Below are 21,551 nucleotides of genomic sequence, written 5' to 3' on the forward strand. Positions count from 1 at the left end.
AGTCATTCTGTCGGTCGGTCTGTCCGTAACATTTTTGTACTTGGCCTTTTTGGTTAAGATCAAAGGTCCGTTGTTAATACATGCTGTTCTTAGCTTTTTAAGCTTTTCTTGGCCTTTTGGCCAAGATCAAAGTACTGCAAACAAAGACCATATGTGGGGAAAAACCCCACATATAAGACCTTGGTCAATGTAGGGGCAACCCTTCATACCAATTGTCACTATCTAGCTCCCCTACTCCCCGGGGAGTTGATCCCCATTTTCCCTTCACACCTCACATTAAAAAATCGGCCTTGTGCCTAATTTGCTCGGTGGGGGAGCAAATAAATACCCTTTTCTTGGCCTTTTGGCCAAGATCAAAGTGTAGTATCTGTTCTTACTACATGCTGTACTTATTGTGATATAAAGTGGGGGATCACTTTTCTGTATTAATTTAATGTGAAATTATCACCCACTTTACAACCAGTCAGTCTCAAAGCCATTCAAGTCATTCTCCAGATCATTCAAGTTGTTCTTGAAGGATTCCAGTTATTTTTTTAAGTATTCAAGTCATTCTTAAGGTCATTCAATTCATCCTTAAGTTCATTAAAGTCATTTACTTTTTATTTATTTAAATCATTTCAGCCCATTTTTTGGTCATTTTAGTTTATATTTAAGAATTTCATGTCAATCCTACATTCATGCATTCATTCATTACACGAGAGTATGCGACTAATGGCTATCGGCCTTCTTTAATTAAAAGAAAAAGTTTGTGTGTGTTTTTGTTTTTCATTTTAAAAAAATCTTTTTTTCGAGGATTTTATTTTTTTTTATTAAAAAAAAAAAAAAAAAAAGGCTTCCCTTATAAGATTTCTTTCATTTTCAAACCGTTGTTCAAAAATGAAAGCAAAGTTATAAAAGAAGACTTTTTGCTTCTTTAGAAAGAATTGTGAGACAACTAAATAAAAGATTGGTGAAAAATGACAGAAAAGTTAGAGAAACCTTTTCCCATATTTATTTTTTTGAGGGGGGGGGGTACTTGAGGTATGACTTTTTTTATGCCACACTATTTCCTGAAGATTTTATGTTGGTCGACTGTTGGGAAACTGTAGACAAAAGAGGATTAGAAAAACCAGTGGACATGGAAGGAAGGTATCTTTGTTTATGATGGAGACAAATTCATTTTTTCCGAATTATTGCCTCCACATAAACTCGGCTAGGTAAGTTTTTGAACGTTCCTAGCTGGTTCCGCATTCCTTTTTGTTGCGCTACTTCGCTTCGCATTCACATCATGTGGTTAGTTGTAACTTTCATTGAAGGGTCTACAAAATGCAGACTATGATTCACCATAAGGTTGTGAAGACTCACTCCTAAATCGCTGTAGGCTTTCCAACAGTCGGATACTATGTGGTCCCCGGCAAAATATATTGTTTTTTTATCATGGGAAGGAGGATTTCCACTCACGTATAACGACCTAAAAACGCTCCAACATGGAGGGGTCATATTCACTGAAGACCCAGAGTGGTTCAATGAGTCGGCTGACGTTATACTTTTGTTGGTTGAATACCAACTCGTCAATTTCAACAGCAAGATCTGGGCCTTTAATTGACTAGGGATTCCTCAGGAAATAATCTGGCCATATGTCTCTCATGAATATTCTCCAGTCTGCCACAGGATGGTCTAAACATATCCCACATTCCTGGCATAGATTTTTCGTGGTGGCCATGTTGTGAGCTCATAAGTAAACAATTTTTATTATTGTAGGGATTTCCAATTTGGATTTGTTGGAGAACGTTCCGTGACACAAAAAGGTCTACTGTATGCAGTTTGCATTAGTGCACCTCCTTGCAAAACTAGCGCTCACTGCTGGACGTTTTCTTACGTGGCATTTATGCTCCAGGTCCTGCATTTCATAACCGTTCTGATTAATTTTGGTTTTGTACAATATGCAAGCACCTCCTCCAGTGTTTGCAGTAATTTATCCCATGCCAATAGATTTGTGACACAATCTTCTTCCATTTTTTTTTATGGCCTTTCTCCAAAGACATCCCTCATTTCTTTTTGGAGCAGAAATTAATGTTTGAATTAAATTTCTTCCAATTTTTTTTAAACAATAAAAAAGAAATCGGCTTGCATTTTTATTGGCTAAAGTCCCGACACTACTTCTCATTGGTTTAGTGTTTCTTCCATTGAGATTAGTCTATGTGTTCCTAGCAATGTGATCAAGCGTTTTCGGTTAGTCCAGTCAGCATACCCTAAAATCTTCATGAAATGCGCAGGTCGATAAATGCAGAAGTGCCATATATTATTATAATAATCATTGTAATATATTATTTTTATAATCATCGTAATTTATTATTATAAAGTCAAAAACTTCGTGAACAATAAGTATTAGATGAATCGAATCCAACCCAGAAAACAACAATTCTTCCCCCTTTGTCAGAAACATTGCTCATGGAATGTGAGGACTAAAGGACAAAATAAGAGGAACAAGAATTATGAGGTAAAGTAAATCAAAAGTCCACTTTCTACTCTACTATGTGCTCAAGTGTATACGTGTGTGTGTGTGTGTGTATCTGTTTTTCCCCAATAAAAACTAAACTCACTATCAATAACAAACCAACTAACATGGTACCAATTTTATACCATGTGACGCCCCCCCCCACACACACACATATATATATATATATATATATATATATATATTTGCAATAAAAATCAATTTCTCAAAACCGGTAGTTCATAAATCCATTCTGCAAAAATTAAAATAGAGTGTTTTACATAAAAACGTCTCAAAATCTTTTACGGTACGACTGTCTAACGATAAATAATTTGACTTGTTTGAGGAATTTACAGTACACTCATTAATACATTATGAATACACCATGCATGATCTATAATATAAATCTCACCTGTTTAAATGTATGCATGTATGTATTTATGTATATATGTACTTCTGCCTAAAACTTTCAACAGAAGTGAAGGATTTTTTACGAGAAGGATATCATTTTGAAGCTCGACGTCTCGGACGACAAATATAAAAAAATTGGCCAAAAACATTAATTCATTCACGCTCAACTGGGCAGTTTTCTACAAGGAGGGGTCGATTTTATTTTAGCCATTTTTGCAAGTCATCGCATCGGTTGGACTGACTTTGCCTAATTTTAACGTTCCGAATTTCCAGCCATGTCATGGAGTAGCAGTAAGACGTCAGATTTTCTTTCACGCCTTCACGTCACAGGTTAGAGCCTACTACCACTTTTTTTTTTTTGCTTAACACATGCCTCCAAAATCCTGGGCAACGCCGGGCACCCAGACTAGTTATTTATAAATGATTTTGATGAATAAAGTCATGAAACTGCAGTAAAGTTTTCAGACAAGTCAAATTATTTATTGTTAAAACAAAAAAAAATCAAGAAAGGAATCTACACTTGTATTAGATGAGAGCAAGTTGTGCATATCTCGCTAATATAAAAGATAATGACAATCAAGAGGCATGCAGAGGGCGTGCTAAGGGTACGCAAGCACCTGCCTTTTTTACTCTTGTTTTAAAAGTGCCCTTTTCAGATGAATTTATTATAAACCTGTGCCCCACCAAGACAGTGTTCAGTACTATATTTTTGCCATTTTTTTTTCACTTGAGCACCTGCTCTGAAAAAGTTCTCTGTACGTAACTGCTAAAATCACATGATTATTGGCGATGGTCAAGCCATTGAATAAATAAAAAACATAACATGATTTGAGGTTGATTCTTTTAGAAAAATATGTCTGTTTACATGCAAAGAGACCAACATCATAATACGCAAATATATTGAAGATTCATTGATTCATTACATACGTGGCACACTCCAAAAAAAAAAAAAAAAAAAGTGTGTGTATGTGTACATATTTGTACGGCATAATCACGTCGGCACACCGGTTCTGGTCAGATCACCAAAGTTAAGCAACATTGAGCCTGGTTAGTACCAAATGGGTGACCATTTGGGAATTCTAGGTACTGTATGTGCTCTCTGCTTATCTCAGTCTTGTTTTCAGTCGTTTAACAGCACCAGGAGAGGTGTGGTTGCAGATTGCGCGACTCTTGCCACAAAAATTCCATGCACAGGCACCCTTACAGTCGATATCCATAGTCTATCAAAACTGAAGGAAGCTACTGTGTGTAAATATATATATTATATATACTTAGGCTTGTAATTGAGATTGTAGTTTTTAATGACAAGAGATTGAAAGATCATCGTGTCAGTGTAATTTTTGTACATGTGTGTGTGTGTGTGTATATATATATATATATATATATATATGAATGACTGCTTTACTGAATCAAATTTCTTCAGTGTGCTAGAGCACTTCAAGCTAAGATTGAAATTTTATCGCTTTGTTAAAAGTTTTCCATCAATAGAATATCAACACACATAGAGAGAGATAAAGATAGATAGATAGAAATATATATATATATATATATATATATATATATATACTAGTGGGGGGTACCCGGCGTTGCCTGGGTGTTTGGAGGTGTGTGTATGTAGGAGGGGGGGGGGCCCTGTTTTAATATTATAAAAAGAACACAATGTTATAAAAAATTGGAAAAACCAAAACACAGCAAAACTGCGAACAAATGTGAAAAAAAAAAAGGAAAAAAAGGTGTAAAAGAGGAAAAAAGGTTTAGGTAGGAAGACAGGCTCGAACCGGAAGCATCGAGGCTAAAGTGAAAAAAAAAAATGCTTGACATGTTAGCTCTACGCCAAAGAGACACACAACTGAGAATGGATAAAATTAACCCTTTAAAAACACTTGCAGGTGGTTGAAACTAACGTCAACGTTTTCTAGGTCAAACATGACATCATTGTCGTAGTAGCAGGAGGATGCCGAGTTTAGGGTGAAGGAACACGCACACACACACATCCACATATTTTAGCTATGATATTTATAGTTGCCCCCGCTCTGGTTTAGCTAATATATGACGCGTAAAATTGAAAGGAATAATAAACAAAACGAACGTGTAAGAATACCAAAGGAAAAAAAGGGGGACCCCCCCCCCCCCAAAAAAAAGTTACCGCGTAAAATGCAAATATGTTTATTTAAATCTAATTTTTTGTGTTTTTCTAAATGGAAAAACAAAATTCAAAAATAAAACTTACCGTGTATAATGAAAATATGTTTATTAGATTTTATTTATTTTTCTTTGTTTCAATGAAAAAAAAATGAATAAAACCAGAAAACTGACCATGTTTTTTTTATTTTTTTTAAAAGAAATAAATAATTAATAAGTAACTAATCCAAAATTAGGAAGTCAGCTCTTCCCCCCCCCTAGTATCACGTATGAAATCAGTGCAAACATTAAAATATTAAAGCGACAAATTGGTGCAAGATTTGAAGAATGCTGGCGGCTGACTGTTAAAGTTTCTTGTAAAAACTGGAATCCAATGTTAGTTCGTTTTAAATAATCCTTCGAATCGCAACCCCTCCCCCTACAAAAAAGAGAAAAAATATAAAGCGAGAAAAAAAAAAGGGGGAACAAAAGAAATTTATAAAAAGGCACAAGTAACCCACAGAATAACTGGAATGTAAAGTCGCGTTTCACCCAACGGAAAAATGCCAAACCATATTTTTTAAGCAACTAAGAACTCAAACCGGTGTTCCTCGTATATTCCCCTGTGGACGTATCCGCAGCGGTGTTAAGTGGTCGTGGGCGGAGTATGAATCGAATAGCGAGAAAAGATTTTACAACTTCCATTGATTCTAACTGATTGTGGCAGTGAACTCTCACCGGAAAAAATATAGAAATGTACGAATATCAAGGAACTGTAAAGGTAGTAGGCCAATAGCACACCTCAGATCCTGTGCTGAAGTGTGGGGACATTACATTTGAATGTAATGTGATTTTTAATCCTATTAAGGTCAAACTCACAGGAAAAAATGAGTTCATTTTATTTATATAGAGAAGATATATATATATATATATATATATATATATATATATACATACACACACGAGATGTATAAACATCGAAAACTCATTGGTTAAAGAAATATATTTTACTATACTGTATTTTGTCTTGCATACAATAAAATTTCTATATTTGAAATTTAACTTTTTCAAATCACAAATTTTAAATTCATAAATTATGATATATATATATATATATATTTATCGTTTAGCACTTTCAGTTGAATTAAAGTTGGTCAATTTAGCTCTTATGCGCAGATTATCATAAGGATTAGATCACTCTGAAAGACGTTAAAAAGCATTTAAAAAAATAAATGTTTAAAATTCAACAGCATTTCTCGCGGTTAACAGTAGCTGAATGGATTAGGGCCTTGCTAATGAAGCCAGGGATGACTTCTGTCGCCGGGTTCGAATCTATCAACTGGTGTTAATCATGACACCCTACACTGATGATTCTCGAAAGGATGAAACACTACTGTCTGTAGGTATTTAATTATTATTATAGTGAATAATTATATATACAGCATAATCATGTTGGCATACCGGTTCTCTGCTAGTACCAGATGGGTGACCATTTAGAAATTCTAGGCGTTGTATGTGCTCTCCGCTTATCTCAGCATTGTTTCCAGTTGTCCTGAGCTCCCACTTGCCACTGGCATTTAACAATGGTGACTCAGGAGGAGCGTAGTTGGAGATTGTGCAATTTTTGCCACAAAAATTCCATGTGCAAGCATCCTTACAGTGGGTATCAATAATCTGTCAAGACTGAAGGAAGCTACCATATATATATATATATATATATATATACATACACACAAAAAGAAGAGAAAGTGAGAAAGACAAATGGTTATGAAAGAATCTATATTGCATACCATTGAAATGAACGTTTTAAATCAACCAACCACCATCGTCATACCATTCTTACCATTGTTCATTTTATTCTGTTGATTTTTTCCAGATTCAGGTTTCTTTTTTTCTTCTTTATCTGAAAAATTTGGATTCAACTTGTCACTGGCCATTGTTTTTAATGAAACAGTCACACACACTGTATTATATCATGTTCCTCTCACTTGCAAAAATTTCCTTCATTTTTTTTTTGTCACAGAAAAGGGGAAGAGACAAGAAAGGGAAAAAAAGAGAGGAAAATTATTCAATTAATTTTTTTTTTGTATAGAAACAGCATAGCAAATAATTTTGTTTTTAAATATTAAAAAAAAAAATTTTTTTTTTCATTTTAAGAATGTATTAAAAAAAAAAAAAATTAAAATCAAAGAATAAAAATGTAAACAATTTTTTTTAAAAGCAGTCTGATGTCAAGAAATACATCTTTATATTGTTTCTTTTTTTGTATAACTTAATTTACATCTATAACAATAATTCAGAAAACAAACTCTCGCGATAAAATATCTGTTCATCCAATGTACAATATATATATATATTCCAAGCAGATTCAAATGTGTTCTTTGTACAAAGGCCCATCACCCACAAGTTGGATTACACGTTATCATCAATGTTTGTATCCATTTCTGACAGCCTGCGGGTGAGATTCAATGTTCAACTTACGGTAAAGTACGCAAGCCTCAAAAATAATGCCAGAAAGTCAGCAGCAGAAATTGCAATCCTTTTTCTTTCTGTATAGTATTGTTCCTCATTCCTTACAGTGTTCATACTTTGCTACAAGTTGTCTTCAACCACATAATATATACATATATATGTGTGTGTGTGCGTGCGTGTGTGTGTGTGTGTGTGTGTGTGTGTGTGTGTGTGTGTGTGTGTGTGTGTGTGTGTGTGTGAGAGAGAGAGAGAGAGAGAGAGAGAGAGAGGCAATAGTTCATTCATATAAGTTTAGTTGGTTATAACAGACAAGGAACAATGTCAGTGTTTCTTTTTTGTGTTTTTACAAAGTTCTTCCGTTAACACACGAAAATATAAAAAGAATGTGAAAATTGTTCAAATAATTTAGAATATCTTTTAAAAATGCTTTCATGTCATGTAGCCATTGTTAAAACGAATCGTTTTTGTATATACAAGTTCTTGTTGCGTAACAATTTTATTGCAGTTTAGTTTGCTTTATTTTTGCAGCATTGAAGCATTTAAATGCTAAAACGTATAATTACCTATTATCATCAGTATTATTATTTCTTATACTTGGATGTCTCCCTTTTCTTTATGGCATGTAGCCATTGTCAAAACGAATTTGTCGTTGCGTAACAATTTTAGTGCAGTTTAGTTTGCTGCGTCTGTTTTTTGCAGCATTATCTAATCAGGTTTGACACACCGATTCTTACCAGATTACTGAAGTTAAGCAACGATGGGCATGGCCAGTACCAGATGGGTGACCATTTGGGACTTCCAGGTGCTGTATGTGCTCTCTGCTTATCTCGGCATTGTTTCTAGTTGTCCTGGACTTCTCCTTGCCACTGCACTCAGGCAATGCTGATTCAGGAGAGGTGTGGTTGGGGATTGCGCAACCCTTGCCTCACAATTACACGTGCAGCTGCCCCTACAGGGGGTATCCTTTGTCTTTCAAGGCTAAACGGAGGCATGGAATATAATTATTTCTTATATCTATTTGGATGTCTCCCTTTAAAAACGTACTCAATGAATTCTGTTAAATATTTTGTTCTATCGTTCATTCGGTCACCAATTGTATACAATTAGTTGAACACAAGTCACTATTTTATTCTTACTTTGAGGGAAATTATGGGATCATACTCCTCCTGCCTCCAATGGTATTACTGTTCGAAAGAAGAGTTAATACTAATCTTGGTCAAATTTTAGTTGCAATAAAGATTCATTTACAATCTTGAAGATAATCCGCAAGTCGAAAAGAATTCAAAATTATTTTGATGATTTTGAATCGATTTGGACAAAGATATGTTTTCTTGAGTGAAAACACGAAACTCTTCAAAAGAACTCAAGTTCCTGTTTATTATGACTAGGGTTAGGACAACAGCATATTCTTTTCATTGTTTTTACTCTCTCGTTTATATCCAACACAGTAACACACAATCAACTGAGAACCACATCACAATACATAAAAACATAAGATATCAGTGGATATATACCTGAGAGTCAAAAAAAGGAAAAGAATATGCTGTCGTCCTAGCCCTAATTACGATCAATCATACTTTCTCATATATAAGTGCCTTCTTCATACACTTAGGATGATTTGATTGATAATCAATATAGAATATTTTTTGGCTAGGTTTGAGATACGGTTCAAATGCGTTATGATTAAGATTGAGAGTAACGTCTAGAAAGTTTACTTTTTTGTAATTGCTGTCTATTGTTATTTCTAATCCCATTTCATTAAAAAAAAAATTATATTTTTCCTCGTTTTTTTTCAGTAAGACATCTACAACTTTTGCAGATGTTTTTGTAGCGAGGAGTTCTTTTTACAGGATGAGGGTGCTGGCCCCACGCCCAACTTTCCCAGAAGGTACATGCAGCACCCAACCTTCCCAAATGGTCGCCCATCTGATACTGGCCTGGCTCAATATTGCTTAACTTCGGTGATCTGGCAGGAACCAGTGTGTCAACATGATTGTACCATACTTAATACGATTTGTGGTTCTATAAAATAGTGGCTCCTTCAAAAAATATTGGTTTGCCAAGTTTTCAGGATGTTCACACATAATTGCCCCTAGCTCTACCATTAATCTGAAGTCTGAGTGGCAAGCTTCCGCCTCTTCATACAAAGACTCTTAAAACTACAAGAATTATCTGGAAAAAAAACCCTCAAAAAACACACACAATTTATTTCCTATAGAAAAAAATTAATTAATTGCCCTAAAATGTTAGAATGGTCCTAAAATCTAGGATTATTTTACATAAAATTTTTATATTCAATTTATGTCTTGTTTTTTTTTTTTTTTTTTAAATTTCTGCCAAGTTTTTCAGTGTGTTCATATGTAATTGCTTCAAAAGGTGAAGTAGGTTGAGGCGATTTAGCAAAGGTGTTAATCTACAATAATACCAAAGAAATCTTGCAATATGTTCAATTTTAAACATTTCTAGATTTAGATTTGTTTCCTGGAAATTTTTTTTATCAATTGTAACGAGTACCGGATTTTTTGTTTTTTTTTAACAAGTACTTAGTTAATTGCTTTACATACTGAATAAAATGGATGGATCGACTGTAGTTGAGGACAACCCGAAGGCTTTCTTTTCACCGACTACTACATTGAAATATAGAGAGAAGGCGACACTACTTTCTCTGCTCCACTTACCCTTGATCCGCATCTTATGATGCAAAGTGTTCATCAAGGAGCTTTCTTTAGGTTTCTCCCACGGCAAGAACTTAAGACACCAGGGTCGGAAAGTGGGATTGAGAAGTCAGCGCCCCTGGGGAGGGGCACTCTAACCTGCAAAAAATGCCTGGGTAGCCTAGTTGGCATTCCCCAGTAAGGGCACATCAGGCGATCAGCAATAAACTAACCTCTTCTCAAAGAGAGAAGGCAAGGCTGGGAGAGTGGATCTCCTAGAACTGCACAGAACTCCCACCCCAAAATTATCAGGGACTGGATCATTACAGGAATCCTCTAATCTATTGATTTTGGGGGCCTAGGATAAAGATCCCTAGTTGAGACATTATAGTATGACTCAACTAAGAATTGAACCCAGATCTCCTGGCCCATTAGTAAACATTAACCATTATTCCAAATGAACTGAATACAACTAAAAAGTATCAAGCTAAAAATGTGTTTAATTATTTTTATTTAGCAATAATTTATGTCCGCACATGCCAGGCCTCTTATAGGTTGATGTCAAACAATGTAGCAGAGATATTTCAGTCAAGGGAGACAACTCAGTTTTTTTTTTGTTTTTAATTTTTTTAAAATGCATTGCTAGTATGTGTTATATATATATAAAGCTTCGAGCAAACAATGCAAAATCTCAAGTTAAATTATTCTTTGACTATCAAGTCTTTTTTTATTTGTCCGTTTTATGTATTTTAATTCTTCTTCGTTCCTTCTTGCTGAGTAAGGGATGTCGGAACAGCCCTCCGCGGCGCTATGATTCAGTCTGTAGATTCAACAGATGACAACATAGATGAAGAAAGCGCAGAAGAATCTATTAGTCATTTGTTGTGCGCTATCTGCGTGGCTGGGATGATGATCTCATGGGAGACGTTGGCATGGAGCGGCACGTTCAGCTGAGCCGTCGCTGGATACATTTGGATTGTGGGAAAGATTTGCGCAGTCGATGGCGAGATCTCTATAGTCGGGAAGACAGGCATCATGGGGTACATCTGGGTGGTGGAGCCTGTACCATCACCGTCAGTGACCATACCAGCAGGATTCGTCTGGTACATTGTGACAGTCTTCATCTCTCCGTCAATATTGTCTTCGTCGGAAGCCGGTGGTCCATGCGCTACGACAACAGCTCCTTCGGCCATGACACTAGGATCTGTGGTAACAACTACTGCTACTTGATGGCAGGTTTCCCCAGCAGTGCCGATCTCCTCTTTTAAGATGACAGAATTCTTTGGTGGTACACAGCTTAGTTTACGTTGGCCCTCGTTAGCTTTCTTGTGCTTCAATAGGTGGTCCTTTCGAGAAAAAGCAAAGCCACACCGGTCACAAACAAAGGGTTTTTCCCCTGTGTGAATACGTCGGTGGACACTCAGGTACGATCGTCGCGAAAAACTCTTTTGACACACTTCGCAACTGAAGAGTTTTTCATTCGTATGTGTCGACTTGTGCCGCTCAAGGTTGTCTCTACGTGAGAAACACTTGGAACAATATTCACATTTGTATGCCAGGGTACCCTGGGTCGTCGTCGCGCTCGTGGGACCGATAGTAGGAGTAACGGTGACTGGGGTAGTTGTGGTAGGCATTGTGTTTAGTGTTGGAACCCCAGTGACGAACGTCGCATTGGAATTAGCAATCGTGGTGATACTGCTCTGACACATCTGCTGCTGAAAAGTATTGCTTTCGTCTATTGTTGATACGGACACGGGGATATCAGTCACAGTCTGATTCGGGTTAACTATCTCGCACGTATGATACGTCGTCTTGTCACCGCTGACAACTGCCACTAACGACTCGCCATAGTTATGATTGTTTAGGTCAGTGCAATTATTATTTGTACATTTAAACGCTTGCTGGACCTCGGCTTCTTCAACTTCGGACGTTGTTTGAACAGTGACCACTTGAATCTGCCCTTGATCGGTCTGCACCTGTTGTAGAGTTGTAGGTTGCTGGTGAGTCGTATATATGGTGCCCGGCGGATGGTTAATGATATTACCAGTGATACCACCAGTTACGGGGGTCAGGGTGGTCAGAGTAGTATTATTACTAACATAGCTAATATTATTAACCCTAGGCGTGGGCGTCTTCACCTCTCCATGTTGCTTTGCGCGATGCCGAACCAAGTGGTCACCACGGTAGAAGGCGCAGCCACAGATATGACACCTGTAAGGTCGAGTGTTGCTATGGATACGCTGGTGCACAGTCAAGTACGACCGGCGAGCAAAAGACTTGTTGCATACATCGCAGGTAAACATCTTGATGCCCTGGTGTCCGCGGATGTGAATGACCAAATGGTCATTTCGAGAGAAGGCACGGCCACATACATTACATCCAAATGGACGCTCACCTGTATGCAATCGGCGGTGTAATTTTAGGTAAGACTTTTGGCTGAAATCATGGCCGCATATCTCACACCTGTACACCTCTCTACGTAGATGACGCATCCGATGCCTCTCCATGTTGTCACGTCTGGAGAAGACCTTGCCACAGATGTCACACGTTGGCTTCTTCATCTTTTTTTTTTTTTTTTTTTTTTTTCTGGTCGGGGATGGAATATAGTCAAAAAAAGAAGTTGGAAAATTTGAAAGACAAGATAAAATATTTCTGGATTTTTTTTTCTTTCTCCAGAGGGTCAACAGGTACAAAACAAATGTTAGTCTAAAAGCCTCTTCAGAAGAATTCAGTTTTTGTCGTTGTCCATTGTCAAGTATACAAATTGTTTTGCTGTACAAGGTTTCGATCACATTACGTGAAGGAAAACAAAACTGGTAAATTTTACGTATAATATGTTTTTGAATGATTAATCGTATAAATTTAATAATTATTACTCAAATCATCCAACTTTCAAACCAATTCAGGATCGTCTTCAGGTGTTGCTTCTCCATGGTTTATGCGTGTATGGAACATATTTCAGAAAAAATGTTGCTTGGCTCACTCGAGGATCATCAACTAAAAAAAAAAAAAAAAAAAGATAAATAAAAAACAATAAATAAAATTTAAAAAAATAAAAAATAAAATGAATTTTTATAAAATGAAATACAGACGCAGTTACCTATAATACTAAACTAGTGGACTTGCAGAAATTCCACAGGGGACTAATTCATATATAATATATTGATGTTGGCATTCTGTAGATGTTCAGCATAAATAGAGACGCCCTGATATTATTGTAGCTTTTATGTTTAAACTGCAAAAGTGTTTATCTAAGCTAGCCGGGACACCTTGCGTAACCTGATTGTAAAATATGATACTTTAATTCATGCAGATTTTGTATATATTATAATAGAGTTTATTTTTTATCGATTCTTAGATATTATAAAGTTGTGATTTCAAAAAAAATAAAATAAAATAAAAAAATACATCCATATGACTTGGGTGCATCAGCTTGAATCTAAATCAAAACTTATGAAGAAAAAAAATTATATATATTTTTCTCTTCATAGGTTTTGATTTCAAAACCAAAATCAAAACTTATGAAGAAAAAAAATATATATATATGACTCAAGCTGATGCTCCCAAATCATATGGATGTATTTTTTTATTTTTGAAATTATATATATATTTTATTTTTGAAATTATATATATATATTTTATTTTTGAAATTATATATATATATTTTATTTTTGAAATTATATATATATATTTTATTTTTGAAATTATATATATATTTTATTTTTGAAATTATATATATATTTTATTTTTGAAATTATATATATATTTTATTTTTGAAATTATATATTTTTTTTGTTGAAATTATATATTTTTTTTGTTGAAATTATATATTTTTTTTGTTGAAATTATATATTTTTTACTTTTGAAATTATATATTTTTTACTTTTGAAATTATATATTTTTTACTTTTGAAATTATATATTTTTTATTTTTGAAATTATATATTTTTTATTTTTGAAATTATATATTTTTTATTTTTGAAATTATATATTTTTTATTTTTGAAATTATATATATATATATATATATATATATATTATTTTTGTAATTATATATAACTTGAGTTCTTTCAGCTATAATCAAAACCAAAACTTATGAAGAATTCTTGGTAAAATTAATTATTACAAGAAATGGATGGTCATGATTAAACAACAGTCACTAAAAAAAAAAAAAGCTGTAAGAGTGACACATAACACAAATACTGTCGTATTAATATATAGACAAGGAGTTCAAATCAAAAATAAAAACTATAACAAGAAAACAATCATTTGAATTAAGAACTAACTGTACCTATTCAGTGTTACCTGGGATGCAGTGAATTCATTTTATTTTAATCTTTAAAAAATACGCCCCTCCCCCCCTTGCTGGTTTCGATTTTTGCAGTAATAATTGAAAAACGTTTCCAGATTAACAATTGTCCAAGCAGGACACGCCATTTAAGAAATACACTGCCAATAACATGCTACAACAATTACAAATAGAAATTGGCTAGTTAGAATCAAAGTTTGATGTCAGCTTAAATGTTATTTAAGGTTAAACTTTAAAAATCTTTAAAGATAAATTCCGGATTTTTTAGATGAGGATTGATTCTTCGAATTACTGTTCTCATCTTTAGTGTTATTGGAACCATAACAATCAAGGTGAGGACGGTAGTTCAAATAATATGAATAAAAATTTCTATGTTAGAAGATACACATCATATAAGAAATCATATCTCTTCATGATATATCATCTATGGACGATCATGTGTCTCTTTCTAAAAATTCTCTTATCTCCGTCACAATGAAATATTTCATTACGATATATAAAATAGCAAAAGAACCATAAAATTTCCACGTTCTTAATTTAAGATTCATTTTGAGGATCTATTTAAAAAGGTTAACATTAAATGTGTCCGTATTTTATGAATAACCTAATTAATTTGCAATTTCTTAATGGTTAAATCAAAGTTACAGTAATACGGTGGCTCTAGGATACGTTTTTTTTTCAGGTTACGATGTGGAATATGAGGTTTTTCCTACCATATTGTGTTATGTGTATTATATACTGTCCTCTATTTTGTTACTAATTTTTAATGTTGTATCCCGGGGTTCTACTGCATATTAGGTTTTGACTTGATTGAGTTTAAAAAACAAAAAAATATTAATCGGTACTCATTTAGTCTAATCAAGGAATTACAAAATGACACAAAATTATATTATATGTACTCGCTATGGAATTAAGTTCTCAAAAAAAAAAAAATTTCACTTAATTTGATTAAGTAGTTTTTTTTTCTTTTTTACAGTGGAAAAATGATTTATTATGATAGCAAGCACAAGTAACCACATTTGGATTTTTAGATCACGCGGAAGGGGAGGGGGTGTTTTATAACGTGCTGCTTTTTCATTGGCCGACAACGTTCGATATTTGTGAAAGACTGAGTTATCTCCCTGTGACGTGCTCTAAATATCCAAACATGGCTGCTTCTGTTTGCTGTCATAACAAATTGTTTTTCCACTGTAAAAAAAAAAAAAAAATAACTACTTGATCAAACTGAATTCCATAACAGGTACTTACAATATAAGTTTTTTTTAATATTTTCATTTCAAAGTACCGTTTAATCTAGTAAAAATAATAGTAATAAAAAGATGAGATTGTCTGGGAAAAAAAAAAAAATTTAAATAATGATTTTAAAAAAGTGGTCCTAGCGGAGGGGGAGGGGCACAAAACAGTAGGCAGTTTGGGTGAAGAGAGGTGTTACATTAAAAAAAAAAAAGTGGCAGACAGGCAGGCAGGCTCGACCCATAATGCGAAGGAGGAAAAGACGACGAAAAAAAAAACCTGTAACGTTTTTGCCGATGCATTCATGGCAAAACCGGAAGTCGCGAACATTGAAATTAAGCATAATCAATGCAATGGTAAGGATGACTTGCTAAAATGTTGGCGAAAATGCGACCCCTCCGGCCGAGTTGAGATTGAAGGAATTAATGTTTTTGGACAATTTTTTGATATTTGTCATCACAGACATTGAGCTTCAAAACGATACTGATCTCGTGAGGTCCGTTGTGTATATCGAAAGATTTGCGAGGCATACAAACACGCACACATTTTTTCTTTTATATATTAAACTAGCAGAGGTGCCCAGCATTGCCTGGGTGTTTGTTGATGTATGTGTGTATGGAAAAAAAAAAAGTTTTGGTAGGTAGGTAGGCTCAAACCCAAAGCCTTAAGGTGAAAGCGGAAAAGAAAGTGATAGCCTGACAACTTACTGCGATGCTAAAGTCACTCAAATAAAAGATAGGGACGACCTCCTTTCGTAAATCGTAGATATTATAATCTAGAGAGTATATAAAAAGTTCTAAGAAACGGTACCCCCCCCCGAAAAAGCCTTTGCCAGACATACAAAAAAAGCGCACACACAAACACTTTTTTTGCTTTTATATAATAGACTAGCCTGGCGTTGCCCGGGTGTTTGTAGGTGTGCGTTGAAACAAAAGTTGTAGTAGGCAGGTAGGCTCTAATCCGAAGCCTTGACACAAAGGTGAAAAAGAAAGTGAAAAAAACCTTGACATCTTACCATTCAGCCAGGAAGGGAAGGGATTGAAAAGTGTTCTAATTTAGCGATCAAAAAGTTGACATGCAGAAAGGGAATGAGTTCACGCAGGAGAAGAAATGAAATCACGCAATCAAGTTTGGCTGTAAGCCAGTTCAGCTTTCAGCTTTCCACCGTGGTGGAGGAAATCACCCCCCCCCCCACACACACACACACAAGAGGGGGACTATGGCAGTTTCTTAATGAATAGCAATTGTCTGATATGGAGGGTATTCCCCACAGTGATCAAAGCTGATCGTCTCCAACATCTGCTGGCCACGAAGGCTAGTGAATGGATTTTTTTTTCGGATCCATTTCACTTTTATACAAAAAAACCAAACAAATACATGAGAGTAAGAAATAGCGCAAAAATAGCGTGTAAAAGTCGTTCAAGTAAAAGATAGAAACGACCTCCTTTCGTAAATCGGAGATATTATAATCTAGGGAGTATATAAAAAGTTGTACGACGTGGTAGCCCCCCCCCCCCTCCAAGCCTTTGCTGGACATACAAAAAAAACACAAACAGACACACATTTTTGCTTTTATATAATAGATTTAGTTGAAAATGGAATGCTATAAAATGAGGAAAAAGAAATGTTGATAGTGACAGGAGTGAGGAGCATCTTTTTTTTTTTTTTTTTTTCATTCTCTTTGATCGTTTTCAGCCAACAAAATTAATAGATTGAGATAACACAGACAGATTTTTAATGTCTTCCATGCAGTTGTGCAAGAAAGATGTTACACATGGTTAGGTTTAATGGAGGTTGGGAGAAGAGAGGAGAGAGGGACAGTATCTTAAAAGACACCAAAAACCAGTTTTCAAAATAACCCCGAGAGTTCTCGCAGGCAACAAGCAATAAACTTACCCCTTCGTCTTTGAGGTATAACTTGAAAAGAAATCTATTTTGTAATAAAAATACAGGAAGTAGGCGTTAAATATTGCATATGATGATATGAAAAAATGAGAAATTGTGTTATGTTTCTGGATTTTTTTTAGATGAGGATCGATTACTCATTATTTGGAGTCTTTGGATTACTGTTCTCATCTTGAATGTTATTTGCACAACGTTTCGGTCGATATAACCTCAGACCTTCTCCAGGTGTATCTTGTCAAACTCGGGAATGTGATCTATTCATTTATTATGTTATTTTCGTTTTTTCAATACTTTTTTGAACGAATTATTGAAAATGCATTTTCACCTAAATTTTCCCCACTCTTTATCTATGCCTAAATCAAAACGTGGATTCCATGAACAAAGCTTCTTTCTTCGAACTGCACGCCTGTGGAACTCTGTTCCGTCTGCCTGCTTCCCACCTGACTACAACTTGGATGTCTTCAAGTCCAACGTCAACAAATTCCTAATGAACCGCCCCCTTAAGTGAACACTTCATTAAATCTCCACACTAACGTACTGTACTTGCAATAACCCTTATCCCTGAGTGGCTTCCGGGCCTTGATAAGTGGTGACCACCGTGTAAAAAAAAAAGAAAATCAAAACGCCATACTTTACAAAAAAGACGCACCACTCATGCATATGTGATAGTTTATTAATTCTCAAGAGGGAATTTTATTATGTATATTTTATTGGTCTTATTTTAATGTAAGAAATAATTTTTTTTCGCAATACTGTATAAATTTGGAAATAGTAAAACAAAGTATAGTTACATATTTTAGTAATTTATTAAATTATCAAACATTTAAACAAAAGAATAATAAAAACAAATGAATTTTAAGCCACAGATTTTCAAAGAATTGTTTTCTCTTGAGATAAAAAAAACAAAAAAAAAACAAATTGCCTGTATTATTTGTATTCATCGGATGACTTCTCTCATCTTGAGTGTTATTTACACAATGTTTTGGTTGATGTAACCTCCGACCTTCTACAGGTATATCTGGAGTTTTTCTGTCAAACAAGAACTCATGGTATAGTGAATGAAGTACTTAGTAAAATTCAGTTATAAGTTACACTCTTCTAGAGGTTGAGGGTTCAATACTCAGAGCGGACGACACTCAAAATACAATTGCGAATTACTTAGAACTTCTACCAAATCATGGCTGATAGAACAAGAGCATGCTATTTACGTGGATTAAATAAAGGGTTCCATGAAGATTCCCAAGTTTGACAGAAAGATTTGTGCGTTCGACAAGATCTGATATAAATGTACAACAGCTATCCTAGTCATCCGTAGAATATCGATATACTGTATGATGGAAAGGTATGTTGAAGGGCTTATTACATTTTGTTTTTATCTTATCTGAGACAACCAAGTGGTCAGAAGATTCCAGTTAGGACAGGACGGAAGATGGACATGGCTCAGGGTAAGTTGTGCGAAAGAGGTCTAGGAGACTAGAATACTGACCATCAATGTTGGGCCCACGGATAGGTTTTTTTGTTTTTTTTTTAATTCAATTTTCACTCCAAACAAGGCACAGTGCCACTTTGAACTAGGGGGCTACTATCGGGGACATAAGTTGTAGGGATGTTATGAAGAGAGATGAGTAGCAAGATGTCTGTTCACATTACACTTGAACTGCTGCATGTCAGTACAGTTGGAAAAGAGAATCCTGAAAGGGAATTCCAAAGTCTAGCCGTTCTGGGGAAGAAACTACTGGAGTAGAAAGGGATCTCTACTGTGAAGGGGTGGGATTTGGCTATTGTCGGGTTTGTCGGGGGGAGGGGGTATTCACGCCGAGGGGATACAAGTGCTTGTAGTTCATCAGATCATTCACCATTAAAGTACTTGTAGAACAGGCAGAGGGATGCAACATTTCGTCGATGAAGCAGAGGCTGAAGCCTAGATGACAGTTCAGGACCTATCAGGTTGGTGACTTTCTTTTGAACCTTGTTCAGAAGTGCCGAGTTAGGTCATAAGCAATGGAAAAATCATGATAAAACCTTCCTTCATGTCTTGTTTGAGTGGGCTAACCATTCCACATTGTGAACATAGAAGTTTCCACACACATGAATGTTAGCCGAAGAATGAGCAAACAGGATGTGGTCAATTTTCTAAGATATGCTCTTAAAGATAGTGACTCTGCTGTTATGGGGGCTATAGAGGGCAAATATAAATGCAGTGATGTGACCAAGTGCATTTTGAAACCACATATAGGGCAATTTAGGGTCTTCTCTATAGATGTCTCTACCACATGGAAAGCCATCTCTAACGTAGGTACATATTCCATGTCCATGGTGATCTTGGGGGTCAGATCTGAATGTTAAATTAGAATATCCTTTAATTACCAACTCATCATCAGTTAGGATCGAAATCAAAAGCAAAACCATAGCATTCAAAGCTGGTGACGTTACCACTGTACCAACGTGACACGCATATGAACTGATAAAAAATAAACGAAGATGAATGTACAAAATGTATAACGATTTTTTTTCAGACCCATAAAAGAACGGTCCATAAAAAATCCAATCATTTGAGGCCCTTAGCGCCGTTCTGCGAGTTTTAGTTTTAGTTTTAGAAGAGATAGAGTTTGAAAATATGGAAACAGACATATAGTCTTTTACATATTAGATTATATTTACGTATTAGCATACGTTGGATATAATGATTGACGTTTTCATTTTTTAACATAATATTCCTTGTAGTGGTAAAGCCTTATATTTTGTTTTAAACTCAAAAAAGTTGAAAAACTATGAAACCCGTTTCCAACTTTTTGCATTCTCAATGCACTTTTTCCAGGAATTCAATGCTACATCTCGACTTCTGATGCATGTTCATGACAGAGGTTGCTGTCTTAGAATCTCGCACTATCAACATCTGCAACAGAGAGATGAAACTTCCATGTCATGATTGCATAAGCGTAGTCATCATAACAATGCAATTTGTAATCCCTTCTGATCCATTCGGGTAGAATAAAAAATAGGAGGCATTACTTTTGGAACGAGCCTCGCATATGCATTTTAATAGGACACACTGAGTGAAGCAATTTGCCAATTATCGTGAAACTACTAAGCACTGTTTAAACTGATTCAGTCACATAATATTGCAGACCGTTTCACTTGTAGATTATTTGAGCGACATGGAAACAAAGGTGAAGTGAGACGTATTTCATGGGTTACAGTTTGTTCTGCAAAGTTCCTTAACTATTATCTAAAGACGGGGGGGGGGTTGTTATTGGTGCCCGGATTTGCCCAGTTGTAAAATAATAAATAAAAAAAAAGAGGGGGGGGGCTTGAGTGCCATCAGCAAGAAGCAAAATTTTGTAAGCAAAAAAAAATGTTGCGTGCTAGGTGCGAACTTGCATAATATAAGTTTGTAAGTGAACATGTCATCAACCGGACCACGACGACACAGATTTTATTACGTTGCAAATTTAGCTTTTTAAAAAGAAAGAAACAGCAAATCAACTTTTCGCTCGTGCATGCTTTATAAACAGCGTTGAAACCAAGAATTTTACCTGACCCCCCCTCTCTAAAACAAAATGGCATTTATACATACACATTGACGATTTTTTCCTAATTTTTCAATATTATGTGTCCGAGAGATCACTCTTTCTAATGGTACCACATTCGTACCGCTTTGATGTGGATGACAGAAGTTTTAGCAAACCCACATTAATACAAACACACATTAAGACATAAACAGCTGAGATTTATATAATAGATCGATGTGGATATATAAAAATTAATGTTAAAAATGGAATTTTCCACAGAGGAGAATCAGAAAATTCCATTAGAAGTTGAAGAGTAGAATTAGAGCTAAGTGTACGGGAAATTATGTCATGGAAGGAAGTATGTAGCAAAGAAACAATATTGATTCTGCCTCTTGGGTGTTTGACGTCAAAGTGAACAGATGTCTATTTTAAGGGGGTTTCACCACATCGAGGAGGGGAC

The 21,551-nt window shown here is 35.2% G+C and overlaps 1 protein-coding gene and 1 pseudogene across 1 annotated transcript in view; one reads left to right on the forward strand and one right to left on the reverse strand.

Annotated features, from left to right (window-relative positions):
• The first annotated feature begins 326 nt into the window (after positions 1-326).
• LOC145243181 (U2 spliceosomal RNA) lies at positions 327-453 on the forward strand (annotated as a pseudogene).
• Positions 454-9,786: 9,333 nt separating this feature from the next.
• LOC145242681 (uncharacterized) overlaps positions 9,787-21,551 on the reverse strand; it is a 31,274-nt gene continuing 19,509 nt past the window's right edge. The window contains exon 2 of the mRNA XM_080105813.1: positions 9,787-13,131. Within this exon, the coding sequence (XP_079961939.1) occupies positions 11,010-12,695 (1,686 nt within the window). The 5' untranslated portion in view covers positions 12,696-13,131 and the 3' untranslated portion in view covers positions 9,787-11,009. The remainder of the gene's footprint in view (positions 13,132-21,551) is intronic.

This window comes from Euprymna scolopes, chromosome 21 (assembly GCF_053919585.1).
Source record: "Euprymna scolopes isolate OS-2025 chromosome 21, ASM5391958v1, whole genome shotgun sequence".
Classification (NCBI taxonomy): domain Eukaryota; kingdom Metazoa; phylum Mollusca; class Cephalopoda; order Sepiida; family Sepiolidae; genus Euprymna; species Euprymna scolopes.